At 42.2% G+C, this 27,232-nt stretch overlaps 1 protein-coding gene across 5 annotated transcripts in view; it reads left to right on the top strand.

Moving 5' to 3' along the window:
* LOC139756501 (uncharacterized) overlaps positions 1-27,232 on the top strand; it is a 192,685-nt gene that overhangs the window by 120,448 nt on the left and 45,005 nt on the right. For all 5 annotated transcript variants that reach the window (XM_071675945.1, XM_071675944.1, XM_071675943.1 and 2 more), the window contains one exon: positions 19,492-19,649. In XM_071675945.1, coding sequence (XP_071532046.1) covers positions 19,492-19,649 — 158 coding nt within the window. The remainder of the gene's footprint in view (positions 1-19,491; positions 19,650-27,232) is intronic.

The raw sequence follows: 27,232 nt of genomic DNA on the forward strand, positions 1-27,232 counted from the left end.
AAGATGAGAAAAAGGGAGAGATAGGTAGAATGTTTGGGGAAAGGAACCTGGATGTTTTATCTCTTGAGTGAAACAAAGCTCAAGGGTAAAGGTGAAGAGTGGTTTGGGAATGTCTTGGGAGTAAAGTCAGGGGGTTAGTGAGAGGACAAGAGCAAAGGAAGGAGTAGCACTACTCCTGAAGCAGGAGTTGCGGAAGTATGTGATAAAGTGTAAGAAAAGAGCAAAGGAAGGAGTAGCACTGCTCCTGAAGCAGGAGTTGTGGGAGTATGTGATAGAGTGTAAGAAGGTAAATTCTAGATTGATATGGGTAAAACTCAAAGTGGATGGAGAGAGATGGGTGATTATTGGTGCCTATGCATCTGGTCATGAGAAGAAATCATGAGAGGCATGTGTTTTGGGAGCAGCTGAGTGAGTATGTTAGCAGCTTTGATGTACGAGACCTGATTAAAGTGATAGGTGATTTGAATGCAAAGGTGAATAATGTGGCAGTTGAGGGTATAATTGGTGTACATGGGGTGTTCAGTGTTGTAAATGGAAATGGTGAAGAGCTTGTGGATTTGTATGCTGAAAATGGACTGGTGATTGGGAATACCTGGTTTAAAAAGAGATATGCCTAAGTGTACATGTGTAAGTAGGAGAGATGGCCAGAGAGGGTTATTGAATTACTTGTTAATTGATAGGCATGTGAAAGAGAGACTTTTGAATGTTAATGTGCTGAGAGGGACAATTGGAGGGATGTTTGATCATTATCTTGTGGAGGCAAAGGTGAAGATTTGTAAAGGTTTTCAGAAAAGAAGAATGTTGGTGTGAAGAGAGTTGGGAGAAACTGAGCTTGGAAAGGAGACTCGTGTGAGGAAGTAACAGGAAAGATTGAGTGCAGAATGGAAAAAAGGTGAGAGCAAAAATGACGTAGCAGGAGTGGGGAAGGAATGGAATGTTTTAAGGGAAGCAGTAATGGCTTGTGCAAATGATACCAGTGACATGAGAAAGGTAGGACGTGGGCAGACTAGAAAAAGTAGTGAGTGATGGGATGAAGAAGTAAGATTGTTAGTGAAAGAGAAGAGAGAGGTGTTTGGATGATGTTTGCTGGGAAGTAGTATGAATGACTGGGAGATGTATAAAAGAAAGAGGCAGGAGGCTCCCAGAATTTTCGCCCCCTCCCCCACCCTATGATTCACTTCCGCTTTCATGGTTCCATCCGCTGCCAGATCCACTCCCAGATATCTGAAACACTTTACTTCCTCCAGTTTTTCTCCATTCAAACTTACCTCCCAATTGACTTGACCCTCAACCCTACTGTACCTAATAACCTTGCTCTTATTCACATTTACTCTTAACTTTCTTCTTTCACACACTTTACCAAACTCAGTCACCAGCTTCTGCAGTTTCTCACATGAATCAGCCACCAGTGCTGTATCATCAGCGAACAACAACTGACTCACTTCCCAAGCTCTCTCATCCCCAACAGACTTCATACTTGCCCCTCTTTCCAAAACTCTTGCATTCACCTCCCTAACAACCCCATCCATAAACAAATTAAACAACCATGGAGACATCACACACCCCTGCCGCAAACCTACATTCACTGAGAACCAATCACTTTCCACTCTTCCTACACGTTCACATACCTGACATCCTCGATAAAAACTTTTCACTGCTTCTAACAACTTGCCTCCCACACCATATATTCTTAGTACCTTCCACAGAGCATCTCTATCAACTCTATCATATACCTTCTCCAGATCCATAAATGCTACATACAAATCCATTTGCTTTTCTAAGTATTTCTCACATACATTCTTCAAAGCAAACACCTGATCCACACATCCTCTACCACTTCTGAAACCACACTGCTCTTCCCCAATCTGATGCTCTGTACATGCCTTCACCCTCTCAATCAATACCCTCCCATATAATTTACCAGGAATACTCAACAAACTTATACCTCTGTAATTTGAGCACTCACTCTTATCCCCTTTGCCTTTGTACAATGGCACTATGCATGCATTCCGCCAATCCTCAGGCACCTCACCATGAATCATACATACATTAAATAACCTTACCAACCAGTCAACAATACAGTCACCCCCTTTTTTAATAGATTCCACTGAAATACCATCCAAACCCGCTGCCTTGCCGGCTTTCATCATTCACAGAGCTTTTACTACCTCTTCTCTGTTTACCAAAACATTTTCCCTAACCCTCTCACTGTGCACACCACCTCGATTAAAACACCCTATATCTGCCACTCTATCATCAAACACGTTCAACAAACCTTCAAAATACTCACTCCATCTCCTTCTCACATCACCACTACTTGTTATCACCTCCCCATTAGCCCCCTTCACTGAAGTTCCCATTTGCTCCCTTGTCTTACGCACTTTATTTACCTCCTTCCAGAACATCTTTTTGTTCTCCCTAAAATTTAATGATACTCTTTCACCCCAACTCTCATTTGCCCTTTTTTTCTCTTCTTGCACCTTTCTCTTGACCTCCTGTCTCTTTCTTTTATACATCTCCCACTCATTTGCATTTTTTCCCTGCAAAAATTGTGCAAATGCCTCTCTGTTCTCTTTCACTAATAATCTTACATCTTCATCCCACCACTCACTACCCTTTCTAATCAACCCACCTCCCATGCTTCTCATGCCACAAGCATCTTTTGCACAAGCCATCACTGCTTCCCTAAATACATCCCATTCTTCCCCAACTCCCCTTACCTCCTTTGTTCTCACCTTTTTCAATTCTGTACTCAGTCTCTCCTGGTACTTCCTCACACAAGTCTCCTTCCCAAGCTCATTTACTCTCATCACCCTCTTCACCCCAACGTTCTCTCTTCTTTTCTAAAAACACATACAAATCTTCACCTTCACCTCCACAAGATAATTATCAGACATCCCTCCAGTTGCACCTCTCAGCACATTAACATCCAAAAGTCTCTGTTTCGCGCGCCCGTCAATTAACACGTAATCCAATAACGCGCTCTGTCCATCTCTCCTACTTACATACGTATACTTATATATTTATTTATTTATTTATTTATTTTGCTTTGTCGCTGTCTCCTGCGTTTGCGAGGTAGCGCAAGGAAACAGACGAAAGAAATGGCCCAACCCACCCCCATACACATGTATATACATACACGTCCACACACGCAAATATACATACCTATACATCTCAATGTACATCTCAATGTACACATATGTATATATACACACACAGACACATACATATATATCCATGCACACAATTCACACTGTCTGCCTTTATTCATTCCCATCGCCACCTCACCACACATGGAATACCATCCCCCTCCCCCCTCATGTGTGCAAGGTAGCGCTAGGAAAAGACAACAAAGGTCCCATTCGTTCACACTCAGTCTCTAGCTGTCATGCAATAATGCCCGAAACCACAGCTTCCTTTCCACATCCAGGCACCACACAACTTTCCATGGATTACCCCAGACGCTTCACATGCCCTGATTCAATCCACTGACAGCACGTCAACCCTGGTATACCACATCGATCCAATTCACTCTATTCCTTGTCCTCCTTTCACCCTCCTGCATGTTCAGGCCCCGATCACACAAAATCTTTTTCACTCCATCTTTCCACCTCCAATTTGGTCTCCCACTTCTCCTCGTTCCTTCCACCTCCTATACATATATCCTCTTGGTCAATCTTTCCTCACTCATTTTCTCCATGTGCCCAAACCATTTCAAAGCACCCTCTTCTGCTCTCTCAACCATGCTCTTTTTATTTCCAAACATCTCTCTTACCCTAACATTACTTACTCAATGAAACCACCTCACACCACACATTGTCCTCAAACATCTCTTTCCAGCACATCCACCCTCCTGCGCACAACTCTATCCATAGCCCACGCCTCGCAACCATATAACATTGTTGGAACCACTATTCCTTCAAACATACCCATTTTTGCTTTCCGAGATAATGTTCTCGACTTCCAAACATTCTTCAAGGCTCCCAGGATTTTCACCCCCTCCCCCACCCTATGATTCACTTCCACTTCCATGGTTCCATCTGCTGCCAGATCCACTCCCAGATGTCTAAAACACTTTACTTCCTCCAGTTTTTCTCCGTTCAAACTTACCTCCCAATTGACTTGATCCTTAACCCTACTGTACCTAATAACCTTGCACTTATTCACATTTACTCTTAACTTTCTTCTTTCACACACTTTACCAAACTCAGTCACCAGCTTCTGCAGTTTCTCACATGAATCAGCCACCAGCGCTGTATCATCAGCGAACAACAACTTACTCACTTCCCAAGCTCTCTCATCCACAACAGACTTCATACTTGCCCCTCTTTCCAAAACTCTTGCATTCACCTCCCTGACAACCCCATCCATAAACAAATTAAACAACCATGGAGACATCACACACCCCTGCCGCAAACCTACATTCACTGAGAACCAATCACTTTCCTCTCTTCCTACACGTACACATGCTTTACATCCTTGATAAAAACTTTTCACTGCTACTAATAACTTGCCTCCCACACCATATATTCTTAGTACCTTCCACAGAGCATCTCTATCAACTCTATCATATGCCTTCTCCAGATCCATATATGCTACATACAAATCCATTTGCTTTTCTAAGTATTTCTCACATACATTCTTCAAAGCAAACACCTGATCCACACATCCTCTACCACTTCTGAAACCACACTGCTCTTCCCCAATCTGATGCTCTGTACATGCCTTCACCCTCTCAATCAATACCCTCCCATATAATTTACCAGGAATACTCAACAAACTTATACCTCTAATTTGAGCACTCACTCTTATCCCCTTTGCCTTTGTACAATGGCACTATGCACGCATTCCGCCAATCCTCAGGCACCTCACCATGAGTCATACATACATTAAATAACCTTACCAACCAGTCAACAATATAGTCACCCCCTTTTTTAATAGATTCTACTGCAATACCATCCAAACCTGCTGCCATGCTGGCTTTCATCTTCTGCAAAGGTTTTACTACCTCTTCTCAGTATACCAAATCATTTTCCCTAACCCTCTCACTTTGCACACCACCTCGACCAAAACACCTTATATCTGCCACTCTATCATCAAACACATTCAACAAACCTTCAAAATACTCACTCCATCTCCTTCTCACATCACCACTACTTATTATCACCTCCCCATTAGTGCCCTTCACTGAAGTTCCCATTTGCTCCCTTGTCTTACACACTTTATTTACCTCCTTCCAGAACATCTTTTTTTTTATATATTTTTTATTATACTTTGTCGCTGTCTCCCGCGTTTGCGAGGTAGCGCAAGGAAACAGACGAAAGAAATGGCCCAACCCCCCCTCCATACACATGTATATACATACGTCCACACACGCAAATATACATACCTACACAGCTTTCCGTGGTTTACCCCAGACACTTCACATGCCTTGATTCAATCCACTGACAGCACGTCAACCCCGGTATACCACATCGCTCCAATTCACTCTATTCCTTGCCCTCCTTTCACCCTCCTGCATGTTCAGGCCCCGATCACACAAAATCTTTTTCACTCCATCTTTCCACCTCCAATTTGGTCTCCCTCTTCTCCTTGTTCCCTCCACCTCCAACACATATATCCTCTTGGTCAATCTTTCCTCACTCATTCTCTCCATGTGCCCAAACCACTTCAAAACACCCTCTTCTGCTCTCTCAACCACGCTCTTTTTATTTCCACACATCTCTCTTACCCTTACGTTACTCACTCGATCAAACCACCTCACACCACACATTGTCCTCAAACATCTCATTTCCAGCACATCCATCCTCCTGCACACAACTCTATCCATATCCCACGCCTCGCAACCATACAACATTGTTGGAACCACTATTCCTTCAAACATACCCATTTTTGCTTTCCGAGATAATGTTCTCGACTTCCACACATTCTTCAAGGCCCCCAGAATTTTCGCCCCCTCCCCCACCCTATGATCCACTTCCGCTTCCATGGTTCCATCCGCTGCCAGATCCACTTCCGCTTCCATGGTTCCATCCGCTGCCAGATCCACTCCCAGATATCTAAAACAATTCACTTCCTCCAGTTTTTCTCCATTCAAACTCACCTCCCAATTGACTTGACCCTCAACCCTACTGTACCTAATAACCTAATAACATCTTTTTATTCTCCCTAAAATTTAATGATACTCTCTCACCCCAACTCTCATTTGCCCTCTTTTTCACCTCTTGCACCTTTCTCTTGACCTCCTGCCTCTTTCTTTTATACATCTCCCACTCAATTGCATTTTTTCCCTGCAAAAATCATCCAAATGCCTCTCTCTTCTCTTTCACTAATAATCTTACTTCTTCATCCCACCACTCACTACCCTTTCTAATCAACCCACCTCCCACGCTTCTCATGCCACAAGCATCTTTTGCGCATTCCATCACTGATTCCCTAAATACATCCCATTCGTCCCCCACTCCCCTTACTTCCATTGTTCTCACCTTTTTCCATTCTGTACTCAGTCTCTCCTGGTACTTCCTCACACAAGTCTCCTTCCCAAGCTCACTTACTCTCACCAACCTCTTCACCCCAACATTCACTCTTCTTTTCTGAAAACCCATATATATATATCCCCTATCCCTGGGGTTAGGGGATTAAGAATACTTCCCACGTATTCCCTGCGTGTCATAGAAGGCGACTAAAAGGGGAGGGAGCGGGGGGCTGGAAATCCTCCTCTCTCGTTTTATTTTTTTTTAAATTTTCCAAAAGAAGGAACAGAGGGGGCCAGGTGAGGATATTCCAAAAAAGGCCCAGTCCTCTGTTCCTAACGCTACCTCGCTAATGCGGGAAATGGCGAATAGTTTGAAAAAAAAAAAAAGAAAAAAAAAATATATATATATATATATATATATTATTGGTGCATATGCACCTGGGCATGAGAAGAAAGATCATGAGAGGCAAGTGTTTTGGGAGCAGCTAAATGAGTGTGTTAGCGGTTTTGATGCACGAGAACGGGTTATAGTGATGGGTGATTTGAATGCAAAGGTGAGTAATGTGGCAGTTGAGGGAATAATTGGTATGCATGGGGTGTTCAGTGTTGTAAATGGAAATGGTGAAGAGCTTGTAGATTTATGTGCTGAAAAAGGACTGATGATTGGGAATACCTGGTTTAAAAAGCGAGATATACATAAGTATACTTATGTAAGTAGGAGAGATGGCCAGAGAGCGTTATTGGATTACGTGTTAATTGACAGGCGTGCGAAAGAGAGACTTTTGGATGTTAATGTGCTGAGAGGTGCAACTGGAGGGATGTCTGATCATTATCTTGTGGAGGCTAAGGTGAAGATTAGTATGGGTTTTCAGAAAAGAGGAGTGAATGTTGGGGTGAAGAAGGTGGTGAGAGTAAGTGAGCTTGGGAAGGAGACCTGTGTGGGGAAGTACCAGGAGAGACTGTGTACAGAATGGAAAAAGGTGAGAACAATGGAAGTAAGGGGAGTGGGGGAGGAATGGGATGTATTTAGGAATCAGTGATGGATTGCGCAAAAGATGCTTGTGGCATGAGAAGAGTGGGAGGTGGGCTGTTTAGAAAGGGTAGTGAGTGGTGGGATGAAGAAGTAAGAGTATTAGTGAAAGAGAAGAGAGAGGCATTTGGACGATTTTTGCAGGGAAAAAATGCAATTGAGTGGGAGAAGTATAAAAGAAAGAGACAGGAGGTCAAGAGAAAGGTGCAAGAGGTGAAAAAAAGGGCAAATGAGAGTTGGGGTGAGAGACTATCAGTAAATTTTAGGGAGAATAAAAAGATGTTCTGGAAGGAGGTAAATAGGGTGCGTAAGACAAGGGAGCAAATGGGAACTTCAGTGAAGGGCGTAAATGGGGAGGTGATAACAAGTAGCGGTGATGTGAGAAGGAGATGGAATGAGTATTTTGAAGGTTTGTTGAATGTGTCTGATGACAGAGTGGCAGATATAGGGTGTTTTGGTCGAGGTGGTGTGCAAAGTGAGAGGGTTAGGGAAAATGATTTGGTAAACAGAGAAGAGGTAGTAAAAGCTTTGCGGAAGATGAAAGCCGGCAAGGCAGCAGGTTTGGATGGTATTGCAGTGGAATTTATTAAGAAAGGGGGTGACTGTATTGTTGACTGGTTGGTAAGGTTATTTAATGTATGTATGACTCATGGTGAGGTGCCTGAGGATTGGCGGAATGCGTGCGTAGTGCCATTGTACAAAGGCAAAGGGGATAAGAGTGAGTGCTCAAATTACAGAGGTATAAGTTTGTTGAGTATTCCTGGTAAATTATATGGGAGGGTATTGATTGAGAGGGTGAAGGCATGTACAGAGCATCAGATTGGGGAAGAGCAGTGCGGTTTCAGAAGTGGTAGAGGATGTGTGGACCAGGTGTTTGCTTTGAAGAATGTATGTGAGAAATACTTAGAAAAGCAAATGGATTTGTATGTAGCATTTATGGATCTGGAGAAGGCATATGATAGAGTTGATAGAGATGCTCTGTGGAAGGTATTAAGAATATATGGTGTGGGAGGCAAGTTGTTAGAAGCAGTGAAAAGTTTTTATCGAGGATGTAAGGCATGTGTACGTGTAGGAAGAGAGGAAAGTGATTGGTTCTCAGTGAATGTAGGTTTGCGGCAGGGGTGTGTGATGTCTCCATGGTTGTTTAATTTGTTTATGGATGGGGTTGTAAGGGAGGTAAATGCAAGAGTCCTGGAAAGAGGGGCAAGTATGAAGTCTGTTGGGGATGAGAGAGCTTGGGAAGTGAGTCAGTTGTTGTTCGCTGATGATACAGCGCTGGTGGCTGATTCATGTGAGAAACTGCAGAAGCTGGTGACTGAGTTTGGTAAAGTGTGTGGAAGAAGAAAGTTGAGAGTAAATGTGAATAAGAGCAAGGTTATTAGGTACAGTAGGGGTGAGGGTCAAGTCAATTGGGAGGTGAGTTTGAATGGAGAAAAACTGGAGGAAGTGAAGTGTTTTAGATATCTGGGAGTGGATCTGTCAGCGGATGGAACCATGGAAGCGGAAGTGGATCATAGGGTGGGGGAGGGGGCGAAAATTTTGGGAGCCTTGAAAAAGGTGTGGAAGTCGAGAACATTATCTCGGAAAGCAAAAATGGGTATGTTTGAGGGAATAGTGGTTCCAACAATGTTGTATGGTTGCGAGGCGTGGGCTATGGATAGAGATGTGCGCAGGAGGATGGATGTGCTGGAAATGAGATGTTTGAGGACAATGTGTGGTGTGAGGTGGTTTGATCGAGTAAGTAACGTAAGGGTAAGAGAGATGTGTGGAAATAAAAAGAGCGTGGTTGAGAGAGCAGAAGAGGGTGTTTTGAAATGGTTTGGGCACATGGAGAGAATGAGTGAGGAGAGATTGACCAAGAGGATATATGTGTCGGAGGTGGAGGGAACGAGGAGAAGAGGGAGACCAAATTGGAGGTGGAAAGATGGAGTGAAAAGGATTTTGTGTGATCGGGGCCTGAACATGCAGGAGGGTGAAAGGAGGGCAAGAAATAGAGTGAATTGGAGTAATGTGGTATACAGGGGTTGACGTGCTGTCAGTGGATTGAAGCAAGGCATGTGAAGCGTCTGGGGTAAACCATGGAAGGCTGTGTAGGTATGTATATTTGCGTGTGTGGACGTGTGTATGTACATGTGTATGGGGGTGGGGGTTGGGCCATTTCTTTCGTCTGTTTCCTTGCGCTACCTCGCAAACGCGGGAGACAGCGACAAAGTATAAAAAAAAAAAAAAAAAAAAAAAAAAAAAAAATTGATTGAGAGGGTGAAGGCATGTACAGAGCATCAGATTGGGGAAGAGCAGTGTGGTTTCAGAAGTGGTAGAGGATGTGTGGATCAAGTGTTTGCTTTGAAGAATGTATGTGAGAAATACTTAGAAAAGCAAATGGATTTGTATGTAGCATATATGGATCTGGAGAAGGCATATGATAGAGTTGATAGAGATGCTCTGTGGAAGGTATTAAGAATATATGGTGTGGGAGGAAAGTTGTTAGAAGCAGTGAAAAGTTTTTATCGAGGATGTAAGGCATGTGTACGTGTAGGAAGAGAGGAAAGTGATTGGTTCTCAGTGAATGTAGGTTTGCGGCAGGGGTGTGTGATGTCTCCATGGTTGTTTAATTTGTTTATGGATGGGGTTGTTAGGGAGGTAAATGCAAGAGTTTTGGAAAGAGGACCAAGTATGAAGTCTGTTGGGGATGAGAGAGCTTGGGAAGTGAGTCAGTTGTTGTTCGCTGATGATACAGCGCTGGTGGCTGATTCATGTGAGAAACTGCAGAAGCTGGTGACTGAGTTTGGTAAAGTGTGTGGAAGAAGAAAGTTGAGAGTAAATGTGAATAAGAGCAAGGTTATTAGGTACAGTAGGGTTGAGGGTCAAGTCAATTGGGTGGTGAGTTTGAATGGAGAAAAACTGGAGGAAGTAAAGTGTTTTAGATATCTGGGAGTGGATCTGGCAGTGGATGGAACCATGGAAGTGGAAGTGGATCATAGGGTGGGGGAGGGGGCGAAAATTCTGGGGGCCTTGAAGAATGTGTGGAAGTCGAGAACATTATCTCGGAAAGCAAAAATGGGTATGTTTGAAGGAATAGTGGTTCCAACAATGTTGTATGGTTGCGAGGCGTGGGCTATGGATAGAGTTGTGTGCAGGAGGATGGATGTGCTGGAAATGAGATGTTTGAGGACAATGTGTGGTGTGAGGTGGTTTGATCGAGTGAGTAACGTAAGGGTAAGAGAGATGTGTGGAAATAAAAAGAGCGTGGTTGAGAGAGCAGAAGAGGGTGTTTTGAAGTGGTTTGGGCACATGGAGAGGATGAGTAAGGAAAGATTGACCAAGAGGATATATGTGTCGGAGGTGGAGGGAGCAAGGAGAAGAGGGAGACCAAATTGGAGGTGGAAAGATGGAGTGAAAAAGATTTTGTGTGATCGGGGCCTGAACATGCAGGAGGGTGAAATGAGGGCAAGGAATAGAGTGAATTGGAGCGATGTGGTATACCGGGGTTGACGTGCTGTCAGTGGATTGAATCAAGGCATGTGAAGCGTTTGGGGTAAACCATGGAAAGCTGTGTAGGTATGTATATTTGCGTGTGTGGACGTATGTATATACATGTGTATGGGGGGGGTTGGGCCATTTCTTTCGTCTGTTTCCTTGCGCTACCTCGCAAACGCGGGAGACAGCGACAAAGTATGAAAAAAAAAAATATATATATATATATATATATATATATATATATATATATATATATATATATATATATATATATATACATATATATATATATATATTTTTTTTTTTTCTGCCCTGATTCAATCCGCTGACAGCACGTCAACCCCCGGTATACCACATCGATCCAATTCACCCTATTCCTTCCCCTCCTTTCACCCTCCTGCATGTTCAGGCCCCGATCACACAAAATCTTTTTCACTCCATCTTTCCACCTCCAATTTGGTCTCCCACTTCTCCTCGTTCCCTCCACCTCCGACACATATATCCTCTTGGTCAATCTTTCCTCACTCATTCTCTCCATGTGCCCAAACCATTTCAAAACACCCTCTTCTGCTCTCTCAACCACGCTCTTTTTATTTCCACACATCTCTTTTACCCTTACGTTACTTACTCGATCAAACCACCTCACACCACACATTGTCCTCAAACATCTCATTTCCAGCACATCCATCCTCCTGCGCACAACTCTATCCATAGCCCACGCCTCGCAACCATACAACATTGTTGGAACCACTATTCCTTCTAACATACCCATTTTTGCTTTCCAAGATAATGTTCTCGACTTCCACACATTCCTCAAGGCTCCCAGGATTTTCGCCCCCTCCCCCACCCTATGATCCACTTCCGCTTCCATGGTTCCATCCACTGCCAGATCCACTCCCAGACATCTAAAACACTTTACTTCCTCCAATTTTTCTCCATGGAAACTTACCTCTCAATTGACTTGACCCTCAACCCTACTGTACCTAATTACCTTGCTCTTATTCACATTTACTCTTAACTTTCTTCTTTCACACACTTTACCAAACTCAGTCACCAGCTTTTGCAGTTTCTCACATGAATCAGCCACCAGCGCTGTATCATCAGCGAACAACAACTGACTCACTTCCCAAGCTCTCTCATCCCCAACAGACTTCATACTTGCCCCTCTTTCCAAAACTCTTGCATTCACCTCCCTAACAACCCCATCCATAAACAAATTAAACAACCATGGAGACATCACACACCCCTGATCCACACATCCTCTACCACTTCTGAAACCACACTGCTCTTCCCCAATCTGATGCTCTGTACATGCCTTCACCCTCTCAATCAATACCCTCCCGTATAATTTACCAGGAATACTCAACAAACTTATACCTCTGTAATTTGAGCACTCACTCTTATCCCCTTTGCCTTTGTACAATGGCACTATGCACGCATTCCGCCAATCCTCAGGCACCTCACCATGAGTCATACATACATTAAATAACCTTACCAACCAGTCAATAATACAGTCACCCCCTTTTTTGATAAATTCCACTGCAATACCATCCAAACCTGCTGCCTTGCCGGCTTTCATCTTCCGCAAAGCTTTTACTACCTCTTCTCTGTTTACCATATCATTTTCCCTAGCCCTCTCACTTTGCACACCACCTCGACCCAAACACCCTATATCTGCCACTCTATCATCAAACACATTCAACAAACCTTCAAAATACTCACTCCATCTCCTTCTCACATCACCACTACTTGTTATCACCTCCCCATTTGCGCCCTTCACTGAAGTTCCCATATATATATATATATATATATATATATATATATATATGGCCCATATATATATATATATATATATATATATATATATATATATATATATATATATATATATATCTTTTCTTTCTTTCAAACTATTCGCCATTTCCCGCATTAGCGAGGTAGCGTTAAGAACAGAGGACTGGGCCTTTGAGGGAATACCCTCACCTGGCCCAATTCTCTGTTCCTCCTTTTGGAAAAATAGAAAAAAAAAAAAAAAAACCGAGAGGGGAGGATTTCCAGCCCCCAGCTCCCTCCCCTTTTAGTCGCCTTCTACGACACGCAGGGAATACATGGGAAGTATTCTTAATCCCCTATCCCCAGGGATAAAATATATATATATATATATATATATATATATATATATATATATATATATATATATATATATATATTTTTTTTTTTTCTATTTTGTCGCTGTCTCCCGCGTTTGCGAGGTAGCGCAAGGAAACAGACGAAAGAAATGGCCCAACCCCCCCCATACACATGTATATACATACGTCCACACACGCAAATATACATACCTACACAGCTTTCCATGGTTTACCCCAGACGCTTCACATGCCTTGATTCAATCCACTGACAGCACGTCAACCCCGGTATACCACATCGCTCCAATTCACTCTATTCCTTGCCCTCCTTTCACCCTCCTGCATGTTCAGGCCCCGATCACACAAAATCTTTTTCACTCCATCTTTCCACCTCCAATTTGGTCTCCCTCTTCTCCTTGCTCCCTCCACCTCCGACACATATATCCTCTTGGTCAATCTTTCCTCACTCATCCTCTCCATGTGCCCAAACCACTTCAAAACACCCTCTTCTGCTCTCTCAACCACGCTCTTTTTATTTCCACACATCTCTCTTACCCTTACGTTACTCACTCGATCAAACCACCTCACACCACACATTGTCCTCAAACATCTCATTTCCAGCACATCCATCCTCCTGCGCACAACTCTATCCATAGCCCACGCCTCGCAACCATACAACATTGTTGGAACCACTATTCCTTCAAACATACCCATTTTTGCTTTCCGAGATAATGTTCTCGACTTCCACACATTCTTCAAGGCCCCCAGAATTTTCGCCCCCTCCCCCTACCCTATGATCCACTTCCGCTTCCATGGTTCCATCCGCTGCCAGATCCACTCCCAGATATCTAAAACACTTCACTTCCTCCAGTTTTTCTCCATTCAAACTCACCTCCCAATTGACTTGACCCTCAACCCTACTGTACCTAATAACCTTGCTCTTATTCACATTTACTCTTAACTTTCTTCTTCCACACACTTTACCAAACTCAGTCACCAGCTTCTGCAGTTTCTCACATGAATCAGCCACCAGCGCTGTATCATCAGCAAACAACAACTGACTCACTTCCCAAGCTCTCTCATCCCCAACAGACTTCATACTTGCCCCTCTTTCCAAAACTCTTGCATTTACCTCCTTAACAACCCCATCCATAAACAAATTAAACAACCATGGAGACATCACACACCCCTGCCGCAAACCTACATTCACTGAGAACCAATCACTTTCCTCTCTTCCTACACGTACACATGCCTTACATCCTCGATAAAAACTTTTCACTGCTTCTAACAACTTTCCTCCCACACCATATATTCTTAATACCTTCCACAGAGCATCTCTATCAACTCTATCATATGCCTTCTCCAGATCCATAAATGCTACATACAAATCCATTTGCTTTTCTAAGTATTTCTCACATACATTCCTCAAAGCAAACACCTGATCCACACATCCTCTATATATATATATATATATATATATATATATTTTTTTTCTTTTTTTCATACTATTCGCCATTTCCCGCGATAGCGAGGTAGCGTTAAGAACAGAGGACTGGGCCTTTGAGGGAATATCCTCACCTGGCCCCCTTCTCTGTTCCTTCTTTTGGAAAATTAAAAAAAAAACGAGAGGGGAGGATTTCCAGCCCCCCGCTCCCTTCACTTTTAGTCGCCTTCTACGACACACAGGGAATACGTGGGAAGTATTCTTTCTCCCTATCCCCTATATATATATATATATATAGGGGAGAAAGAATACTTCCCATGTATTCTCTGCATGTTGTAAGTGACTAGAAGGGGAGGGAGTGGGGGGCTGGAAATCCTCCCCTCTCATTTTTGATTTTCCAAAAGAGGGAACAGAGAAGGGGGGGGCCATGTGAGGATATTCCCTGAAAGGATCAGTCCTCTGTTCTTAACGCTACCTCTCTAACACAGGAACTTGTGAATAGTATGAAAGAAAGAATATATACACTCATAAATGACGTACATGCACATATACATACATATACATACACATGTACAGACATATACATATATACACATTTACATATTCATGCTTGCTTGCCTTCATCTATTTCTGTTGCTACCCCGCCGCACAGGAAATAGCATCACTACCCCCACTTCAGCAAGGTAGCGCCAGGGAAACAGACAAAATTGGCCCCATTTATTGACAGTCTTTATCTTTCATTTGTAATGCACCAAAAGCAAAGCTCACTATCCACATCCAGGCCCCACAGACCTTTCCATGGTTTACCCCTGACACTTCACTTACCATGGTTAAGTCAAATGACAGTACGTCGATCCCGGTATACCACATCGTTCCAATTCACTCTATTCCTTGCACACCTCTCGTTGTCCTGTATGATCAGGCCCTAGTCTCTCAAAATCTTTTTCACTCCATTCTTCCATCTCCAATTTGGTCTCCTGCTTCTCCTTGTTTCCTTCACCTCTGACACATATATCCCCTTTGTCAGTCTTTCCTCACTCATTCTCTCCATATGTCCAAACCATTTCAACACACCCTCTAATGCTCTCTCAACTACACTCTTTTTATTTTTACACTTCTCTCTTACCCTTTCCTTACATCTACTTACTTGTACACATGCCTTACATCCTTGGAAAAACTTTTCACTGCTTCTAACAACTTACCTACCATGCCATATACTCTTAAAACCTTCCACATAGCATCTCTATCAGCCCTATCATGTGCCTTCTCCAGATCCATAAAGGTTACATACAAATTCATCTGTATTCCTAAGTATTTCTCACATACATTCTTCAAAGCAAACACCTGATCAACGTATCCTCTACCACTTATGAAACCACACTTCTTTTCCCCAATCTGATGCTCTGTACATGCCTTCACCCTCTCAATCAATACCCTCCCATATAACTTTCCAGGAGTACTCAACAAACTTTTGCCCCTATAGTTTGAACACTCACCTTTATCCCATTTGCCTTTATACAGTGGCACTATGCATGCATTGCGCCAATCCTTGCACTTTACCATGATCCATACATGCATTGAATATCCTCACCAACCAATTAACATTCCACTGCAATACCATCCAAACCCACTGCCTTTCTGCATTTCGTCTTCTGCAAAGCTTTCACTACCCCCTCTTTCTTTACTAAACCATTCTCCATGACCCTTTCACTTTGCACACCACCCTGACCAAAACACCCTATATCTGCCACTCTCTCATCAAACACATTCAACAAACCTTCAAAATACTCACTCCATCTCACTTCATCACAACCTGTTATTACGTCCACACTTGCCCCTTCACCGATGTTCTTTGGGGATGGGGAGAAAGACTACTTCCCACATATTCCCCGTGTGTCGTAAAAGGCGACTAAAGGGGGAGAAAACAGGGGCTGGAAACCCCCCTCCTTGTATTTAAATTTCTAAAAAGAGAAACAGAAGAAGGAGTCAAGCAGGGAGTGCTCATCCTCCTTGAAGGCTCAGATTGGGATGTCTGAATATCTGTAGGTGTAACCAAGATGAGAAGAAAGGAGAGATAAGTAGTATGTTTGAGGAAAGAAACCTGGATGTTCTGAGTTTGAGTGAAACGAAGCTCAAGGGTAAAGGGGAAGAGTGGTTTGGGAAAGTCGTGGGAGTAAAGTCAGGAGTTGGTGAGAGGACAAGAGCTAAGGAAGGAGTAGCACTACCCCTGAAACAGGAGTTGTGGGAGCATGTGATAGAGTGTAAGAAAATATATTATAGATTGATTTGGGTAAAGGTGAAGGTGGATGGAGAGAGATGGGTGATTATTGGTGCTTATGCACCTGGACATGAGAAGAATGATCATGAGAGGCAAGTGTATTGGGAGCAGGTGAGTGAGTGTGTTAGCAGCTTTGATGCATGAGACTGGGTTATAGTGATGGGTGATTTAAATGTGAAGGTGAGTAGTGTGGTAGTTGAGGGTATAATTGGTGTACATTGGGTGTTCAGTGTTGTAAATGTAAATGGTAAAGAGCTTGTGGATTTGTGTGCTGAAAAAAGACTGTTGATTGGGAATACCTACTTTAAAGAGAGAGATATACATAAGTATACATATGTGAGTAGGAGAGATGGTCAAAGGGCATTATTGGATTATGTAAAAGAGAGACTTTTGGTTGTAAATGTTCTGAGAGGGGCATCTGAAGGGATGTCTGATCACTATCTTGTGGAGTTGAAGGTTTGTAGAGGTTTTCAAAATAGAAGAGAGAATGTTGGGGAGAAGAGAGTGGTGAGAGTAAGTGAGCTGGAAAGGAAACTTATACAAGGAAGTACCATGAGAGATTGAGTGTAGAATGGCAAAAGGTTAGAGCAAATGATGGGAGGGGAGTGGATTAGGAATGGGATGTATTTAGGGAAGCTGTGATGGCTTGTGCAAAAGATGCATGTGGCATGAGAAAGGTGGGACATGGGCACATTAGAAAGGGTAGTGAGTGGTGGGATGAAGAAGTAAAGTTATTAGTGAAAGAGAAAAGAGAGGTGTTGGGACAATACTTGCAAGGGAGGAGTGTAAATGACTGGGCGATGTATAAGAAAGCGGCAGGAAGACAAGAGAAAGATGCAGTGGTTGAAAAAGAGGGCAAATGAGAGATGGAGTGAGAGAGTATCATTCAACTTTAATTAGAATAAAAAGATGTTTTGGAAGGAAGTAAATAACGTGCTTAAGACAAGAGAACAAATGGGAACATCGGTGAAGGGGCAAGTGGGGAAGTAATAACAGGAAGTGATGAAGTGAGAAGGAGGTGGAGTGAGTATTTTGAAGGTTTGTTGAATGTGTTTGGTGATAGAGTGGAAGATATGGGCTGTTTTGGTTAGGGTTGTGTGTGAAGTGAGAGGGTCATGGAAAATGGTTTGGTTAAGAGAGGAGAGGTAGTGAAAGCTTTGTGGAAAATGAAATCTGGCAAGGCAGTGGGTTTGGATGGTGTTGTAATAGAATTTATTAAGAAAGGGGTTATTGTGTTGTTGATTGGTTGGTAAGGATATTTATTGTGTGTATGGATCATGGTGAAGTGCCTGTGTATTGGTGGAATGCAAATATAGTGCCATTGTAGAAAGGCGAAGGTGATGAAGGTGTGTTCAAACTAAAGAGGCATAAGTTTATTGGGTATTCCTGGAAAATTGTTTGGGTGGGTATTGACCGAGAGGGTGAAGGAATGTACAGAGGTAAGAGAGATATGTGGTAATAAAATGAGTGTGGTTGAGAGTGCAGAAGAGAGTGTGTTGAAATGGATTGGGCATATGGACAGAATGATTGAGGAAAGGTTGACAAAGAAAATTTATGTGTCAGAAATGGAGGGAACTAGAAGAGGGAGACCATTTAGCACACCCTCTTCATCTGTCTCAACTACATGCACAGTGGCAACTTACTTGACACTCAGGCCTTTGTCTTGCACTTTTTAGCTCAATCTATTGAAACATCTACAAATCATGTATTTTTTAAGCACATTGGAAAACATGAGTATTGAGAGTTGGAAAGGATAACTTAAAGGGATGTTAAGAGCTTCTTGTTCTTTTGCATTAGACTGTTACTAACAATTGTGATGGATGATATCTCTTTTTAGATCGTGTTGACTTGTATGACTTTGGGAATGTTGTAATCAGAAGATGGTCCAGTATGAGGGATCAGTTATCATTAAGGATAATTTGAATTTCTCATTTACTGAAGTAAGCAAAAGGGATGTTTGACATTTGATGATCTTTGTTTGATAATCCTTTTGATGAGATCTGGTTCACCTTTGTCGTGTAGTTTTTGGTATGCCACTGTAAGAAGTAGATGGTACAAAATGGTGGACATGTGTTCCCAAAGGTGGGTCCTTTCTTTAGTTTTCCATGGGTTTTTCTTCGAGTTTCTTCCTCATGTTAGTATGCTCTCAGATGCTCATACAGCTCTGTATGTTGGTAAGAAATGTGGGCTCTGAAGGGTGAAAGACCATTTTTCTACCATAGGCAGAGCTCTTTGAGCATCCATTTTACTTTCTTACCTCTTTTCCTATTTCCTTTTTGAAAAAACTTGATTCTGAACATAACAGTCCTGAGGCAGACACATCTGGTCAGTCAGTGGAAAGGGTTATATTATGGCTTGGCACCACTTTACCTCATCATTGTGATTTCATAGATCTACAGGGATTTCTATATGTTTTTTTCGATGTGTAAACAAGAATCTGTTAACTTACATATATTTTGCTTTGGTCAAAGAGGAGTTACTCTTGGAGATAAAACATTATTGTAACCTCCCAACAAGCAAGTGCTCTTTCAGGTGCTCATAGGACTCAGACCTTCAGTAGAGAAATGTTTTTTCATTGTTCAAATTTTTTTTTTTACCTGTACTGACTTCCATATTTCTTATGTTTTTATCACTAGTTCTTTACCATTACCTCTTTACCAGCTCACATGCATCCTTTGAGGACAACCACTTGACTGTTTTACTGCCAGCTTGGAACAACCCAGCTGTCTATGCTGTGACTACACAAATTGTCTCCCCAAAATGCTCCCGTAGTAATAACAATCATAGTGGTTGCTTCATTTCACGATCTCCACTTATTGGTAAGTCATGTATTAATTTGTCCATTCTAAGTTCTTGATTAGAAATCTTGAAAATCCAGAAATACATCTTGTACATTTGTACTTATACATCCTTATAGAGTTATTCAGGCTTTTCAAGTCCTCTGTAGCATCCATATGACAGTGATTTTGTTGTTTGAATTCTTACAGTCTTGTGTTTTTAATACTTTTTACAGCTTCATATTTCTTAATGAAGCCTTTTCAATATTTTTTTGTTTTACAGTTTAAAGTTCTTATCCCCACAGTTATTTTCTTGTATGCTTAAAAACAAATTGTGCTGAAAATCCTCACTAGTATTCTCTGACTGAGGAATTATCCATTAAAGTAAATTATCCATGAGTAGTGTATTTTTCTAAGACAACAGATTTTCTTGAAATTATGAGATAACATATCTCTGCATCACCTATAATGAGAGCTGGTTCTTCATAAAGTGAGGATCTTAAGGGAGAGGATGTGTGAAATGAAAAGTTTATAACACACTTAAAATTGATTATCTACAACAGCAGTCTTTAAAGCCTATTAATTGAACTACATCATGCATCACTGAGGAATCTGTCTTTCTATCTCTCTGTAACTCTGACACCTGGTCCCTTTTGGAACTCCCTCGAGGAGGTGGCCATGGCAGAAGACTCTCTGTAAGACATGAACTCTAGTGCTGTTCTTTAGCCTTTGTTTTCACACCCGTAACTGGCAACTGGCAGAGGTCAACTCTCATACAGTGTTTTCAGAGGTTTCAACCTAATGTTCTCACAAGCTACTATTACTTAATGTATTTATTATTTTATCATTATACTTAGTCACTGTCTCCCACATTAGCGAGGTAGCGCAAGGAAACAGATGAAAGAATGGCCCAACCCACCCATGTACATATGTATATACATAAACGCCCACACATGCACATATACATACCTATGCATTTCAATGTATACATATATATACATACACAGACATATACATATATATGACTGGGGATAGGGGAGAAAGGATACTTCCCACGCATTCCTCACGTGTCGTACAAGGCAACTAAAAGGGACGGGAGCGGGGGGCTGGAAACCCTCCCCTTCTTGTATTTTAACTTTCTAAAAGGGGAAACAGAGGAAGGAGTCACGATGGGAGTGCTTATCCTCCTCGAAGGCTCAGATTGGGGTGGCTAAATGTGTGTGGATGTAACCAAGATGAGAAAAAAGGAGGGATAGCTAGTATGTTTGAAGAAAGGAACCTGGATTTTTGGCTCTCAGTGAAATGAAGCTCAAGGGAATAGGGGAAGAGTTGTTTGGGAATGTCTTGGGAGTTAAGTCAGGGGTTAGTGAGAGGGCAAGAGCAAGGGAAGGAGTAGCACTACTCCTGAAGCAGGAGTGGTGGGAGTATGTGATAGAGTGTAAGAAAGTAAACTCTAGATTAATATGGGTAAAACTGAAAGTAGATGGAGAGAGATAGGTGATTATTGGTGCATGTGCACCTGGGCAAGAGAAGAAAGATCATGAAAGGCAAGTGTTTTGGGAGCAGCTGAGTGAGTGTGATAGTAGTTTTGATGCACGAGACCAGGTTATAGTGATGGGTGATTTGAATACAAAGGTGAGTAATGTGGCAGTTGAGGGAATAATTGGTGTACATGGGGTGTTCAGTGTTGTAAATGGAAATGGTGAAGAGCTTGTAGATTTATGTGCTGAAAAAGGACTGGTGATTGGGAATACCTGGTTTAAAAAGAGAGATATACATAAGTATACATATATAAGTAGGAGAGATGGCCAGAGAGCGTTATTGGATTACGTGTTAATTGATAGGTGCGTGAAAGAGAGACTTTTGGATGTTTATATGCTGAGAGGTGCAACTGGAGGGATGTCTGATCATTATCTTGTGGAGGCAAAGGTGAAGATTTGTAGAGGTTTTCAGAAAAGAAGAGTGAATGTTGGAGTGAAGAGAGTGGTGAGAGTAAGTGAGCTTGGGAAGGAGACTTGTGTGAGGAAGTACCAGGAGAGACTGAATACAGAATGGAAAAAGGTGAGAACAAAGGAAGTAAGGGGAGTGGGGGAGGAATGGGATGTATTTAGGGAAGCAGTGATGGCTTACGCAAAAGATGCTTGTGGCATGAGAAGTGTGGGAGGTGGGCAGATTAGGAACGGTAGTGAGTGCTGAGATGAAAAAGTAAGATTAATGGTGAAAGAGACGAGAGAGGCATTTGGACAATTTTTGCAGGGCAGTAATGCGAATGAGTGGGAGATGTATAAAAGAAAGAGGCAGGAGGTCAAGAGAAAGGTGCAAGAGGTGAAAAAGAGGGCAAATGAGAGTTGGGGTGAGAGAGTATCATTAAATTTTAGGGAGAATAAAAAGATGTTTTGAAAGGAGGTAAATAATGTGCGTAAGACAAGGGAACAAATGAGAACTTCAGTGAAGGGGGCTAATGGGGAGGTGATAACAAGTAGTGGTGATGTGAGTATTTTGAAGTTTTGTTGAACGTGTTTGATGATAGAGTGGCAGATATAGGGTGTTTTGGTCGAGGTGGTATGCAAAGTGAGAGGGTTAGGGAAAATGATTTGGTAAACAGAGAAGACGTAGTAAAAGCTTTGAGGAAGATGAAAGCCGGAAAAGCCGGAAAGGCAGCGGGTTTGGATGGTATTGCAGTGGAATTTATTAAAAAAGGGGGTGACTGTATTGTTGACTGGTTGGTAAGGTTATTTAATGTATGTATGACTCATGGTGAGATGCCTAATGATTGGCGAAATGCTTGCATAGTGCCATTGTACAAAGGCGACGGTGATGAAAGTGAGTGCTCAAATTACAGAGTATAATTTTGTTGAGTATTGTTGGGAAATTATATGGGAGGGTATTGATTTCGAGAGTGAAGGCATGTACAGAGCATCAGATTGGGGAAGAGCAGTGTGGTAGAGGATGTGTGGATCAGGTGTTTGCTTTGAAGAATGTATGTGAGAAATACTTAGAAAAGCAAATGGATTTGTATGTAGCAATTATGGATCTGGAGAAGGCATATGATAAGAGTTGATAGAGATGCTCTGTAGAAGGTATTCAGAATATATGGGTTGGGAGGCAAGTTGTTAGAAGCAGTGAAAAGTATTTATCGAGGATGTAAGGCATGTGTTCATGTAGGAAGAGAGGAAAGTGATTGGTTCTCAGTGAATGTAGGTTTGTGGCAGGGGTGTATGATGTCTCCATGGTTGTTTAATTTGTTTATGGATGGGGTTGTTAGGAAGGTTAATGCAAGAGTTTTGGAAAGAGGGGCAAGTATGCAGTCTGTTATGGATGAGAGATCTTGGGAAGTGAGTCAGTTGTTGTTCGCTGATGATACAGCGCTGGTGGCTGATTCGTGTGAGAAACTGCAGAAGCTGGTGACTGAGTTTGGTAAAGTGTGTGAAAGAAGAAAGCTGAGAGTAAATGTGAATATGAGCAAGGTTATTAGGTACAGTAGGGTTGAGGGTCAAGTCATTTGGGAGGTAAGTTTGAATGGAGAAAAACTGGAGGAAGTGAAGTGTTTTAGATATCTGGGAGTGGATCTGGCAGTGGATGGAACTATGGAAGCGGAAGTGAATCATAGGGTGGGGGAGAGGGCAAAGGTTCTGGGAGTGTTGGAAAATGTGTGGAAGTTGAGAACATTATCTCGGAAAGCAAAAATGGGTATGTTTGAAAGAATAGTGGTCCCAACAATGTTATATGGTTGTGAGGCATGGGCTGTAGATAGAGTTGTGCGGAGGAGGGTGGATGTGCTGGAAATGAGATGTTTGAGGACAGTATGTGGTGTGAAGTGGTTTGATGGAGTAAGTAATGTAAGGGTAAGAGAGATGTGTGGTAATAAAAAGAGCGTGGTTGAGAGAGCAGAAGAGGGTGTTTTGAAATGGTTTGGTTACATGGAGAGAATGAATGACGAAAGATTGACCAAGAGGATATATGTGTCGGAGGTGGAGGGAACGAGGAGAAGTGGGAGACCAAATTGGAGGTGGAAAGATGGAGTGAAAAAGATTTTGAGTGATTGGGGCCTGAACATGCAGGAGGGTGAAAGGCATGGAAGGAATAGAGTGAATTGGAACGATGTGGTATACTGGGGTCGACATGCTGTCAATGGATTGAACCAGGGCATGTGAAGCATCTGGGGTAAACCATGGAAAGTTCTGTGGAGCCTGGATGTGGAAAGGGAGCTGTGGTTTTGGTTCATTATTACATTACAGCTAGAGACTGAGTGTGAACGAATGTGGCCTTTGATGTCTTTTCCTAGCGCTACTCGCGCACATGAGGGGAGAGGGGGTTTTCATTTCATGTGTGGCAGGGTGGCGATGGAATGAATAAAGGCAGACAGTATGAACTATGTACATATGTATATATGTATATGTCTGTGTGTGTATATATATGTAAGCATTGAGATGTATAGGTATGTATATTTGTGTGTGTGGACGTGTATGTATATACATGTGTATGGGGGTGGGTTGGGCCATTATTTCGTCTGTTTCCTTGGCTTCCTCGTTAACTTGGGAGAAAGTGACAAACTAAAATAATAATAATAATTATATTACATATATTTATACTTGCTGCCTTCATGCATTCCCGTCGCCACCCCGCCACACATGAAATGGCATCCCCCACCCACCCGCGCACGCACATGCACGCACAAGGTAGTGCTAGGAAAAGATAACAAAGGCCACATTCATTCACACTCAGTCTCTACCTGTCATGTGTTGTGCACCGAAACCACAGCTCCCTTTCCACATCCAGGCCCCACAAAACTTTCCATGGTTTACCCCAGATGCTTCACATGAACTGGTTCAATCCATTGACAGCACGTCGACCCTGGTATACCACATCGTTCCAATTCACTCTATTTCTTTCATGCCTTTCACCCTCCTGTCTGTTCAGACCCCGATCGCTCAAAATATTTTTCGCTCCATCCTTCCACCTCCAGTTTGGTCTCCCACTTCTCATCCCCTCCACCTCTGACACACATATTCTCTTTGTCAATCTTTCCTCACTCATTCTTTCCATGTGACCAAACCATTTCAATACACCCTCTTCTGCTCTCTCAACCACACTTTTTTTATTACCACACATCTCTCTTACCCTTTCATTACTTACTCGATCAAACCACCTCACACCTCATATTGCCCTCATACATCTCATATCCAATACATCCACCCCCCTCCGCACAACCCTATCTATATAGCCCATGCCTCACAACCATATAACATTGTTGGAACCAATATTCCTTCAAACATACCCATTTTTGCTTTCTAAGATAACGTTCTTGCCTTCCAACACTCCCAAAACCTTTGCCCACTCCCCCACCTTGTGACTCACTTTTGCTTCCATGGTTCCATCCGCTGCTAAATCCACTCCCAGATATCTAAAACACTTCACTTCCTCCAGTTTTTTCCATTTAAACTTACCTCCCAATTGACTTGTCCCTCAACCCTACTGAACCTAATAACCTTGCTCTTATTCACATTTACTCTCAGATTTCTTCTCTCGCACACTTTCTTAAACTCAGTCACTAACTTCTGAGTTTCCATCTTACTACTTCTACCTAATGCTCCCAACTAGTGTTCTTACTCACTGCTACGTAATGCTGCTCTCTTCTTTTCCTTCCTACTACTTCTCTCTGTTGCTCCTATCATTTTGCTTAAAGGCATGGCCAGAGCATAACACTCACCATGGAAGAATCTAGAGTTACGGAGAATGAGTTGTGTTAGATAAGCATTGTCCATTGTTTTGTGTGACGAGGATAGATTGTATGTTTGTAGACAGAATGAGGAATACATTTATGATATCAGTTTGCACATCATAGTATATGAATATTTCAATGCTGATTTATGATTTGTTTAACATGTAAACTTCTTTTATGTAACAGAGATTTGCTGAATTACTTCCTTCATTTTATAAGTAAATACTGTAGTCCTTAAACAGTGAAGGCAGAGATGGCAGGAAGATTCATGACGAGGTGCATGAAAGAAAATCAAAAGATTTTTTCCTTTATGAAAGGAGATGGATACACAAAAGAAAATACTCGTGAATTTTCACAAATGCCCTTGTTGGGCTGGTTCACTGCTAAGTGAGGGGTGAAGGGGTTTGATTAATGTGTTTCATGGCTCCCAATAAAAGGAGAATTGTTATTTCTTTCTTTATCTTAAACATGGTCCCTCACTTTATTTTTATTTCACACACAGGAACAACATAAATGGTAAATGAAACAAATATATATTGTATATATATATTTTATTTGTATTTTAACTTTCTAAAATGGGAAACAGAAGAAGGAGGCACGCGGGGAGTGCTCATCCTCCTCGAAGGCTCAGATTGGGGTGTCTAAATGTGTGTGGCAGTAGCCAAGATGTGGAAAAAGGAGAGATAGGTAGTATGTTTGAGGAAAGGAACCTGGATGTTTTGGCTCTGAGTGAAACGAAGCTTAAGGGTAAAGGGGAAGAGTGGTTTGGGAATGTCTTGGGAGTAAAGTCAGGGGTTAGTGAGAGGACAAGAGCAAGGGAAGGAGTAGCACTACTCCTGAAACAGGAGTTGTGGGAGTATGAGGTAGAATGTAAGAAAGTAGATTCTCGATTAATATGGGTAAAACTGAAAGTTGATGGAGAGAGATGGGTGATTATTGGTGCATATGCACCTGGGCATGAGAAGAAAGATCATGAGAGGCAAGTGTTTTGGGAGCAGCTGAATGAGTGTGTTAGTGGTTTTGATGCACGAGACCGGGTTATAGTGATGGGTGATTTGAATGCAAAGGTGAGTAATGTGGCAGTTGAGGGAATAATTAGTATACATGGGGTGTTCAGTGTTGTAAAAGGAAATGGTGAAGAGCTTGTAGATTTATGTGCTGAAAAAGGACTGGTGATTGGGAATAGCTGGTTTAAAAAGTGAGATATACATAAGTATACGTATGTAAGTAGGAGAGATGGCCAGAGAGTGTTATTGGATTACGTGTTAATTGACAGGCGCGCGAAACAGAGACTTTTGGATGCTAATGTGCTGAGAGGTGCAACTGGAGGGATGTCTGATCATTATCTTCTGGAGGCGAAGGTGAAGATTTGTATGGGTTTTCAGAAAAGAAGAGAGAATGTTGGGGTGAAGAGGGTGGTGAGAGTAAGTGAGCTTGGGAAGGAGACTTGTGTGAGGAAGTACCAGGAGAGACTGAGTACAGAATGGAAAAAGGTGAGAACAAAGGAGGTAAGGAGAGTGGGGGAGGAATGGGATGTATTTAGGGAAGCAGTGATGGCTTACGCAAAAGATGCTTGTGGCATGAGAAGCATGGGAGGTGGGTTGATTAGAAAGGGTAGTGAGTGGTGGGATGAAGAAGTAAGATTATTAGTGAAAGAGGAGAGAGAGGCATTTGGACGATTTTTGCAGGGAAAAAAATGCAAATGAGTGGGAGATGTATAAAAGAAAGAGACAGGAGGTCAAGAGAAAGGTGCAAGAGGTGAAAAAGAGGGCAAATGAAAGTTGGGGTGAGAGAGTATCATTGAATTTTAGGGAGAATAAGAAGATGTTCTGGAAGGAGGTAAATAAAGTGCATAAGACAAGGAAGCAAATGGTAAGTTCAGTGAAGGGGGCTAATGGGGAGG

The sequence above is a fragment of the Panulirus ornatus genome, chromosome 22, assembly GCF_036320965.1.
Source record: "Panulirus ornatus isolate Po-2019 chromosome 22, ASM3632096v1, whole genome shotgun sequence".
Lineage (NCBI taxonomy): Eukaryota > Metazoa > Arthropoda > Malacostraca > Decapoda > Palinuridae > Panulirus > Panulirus ornatus.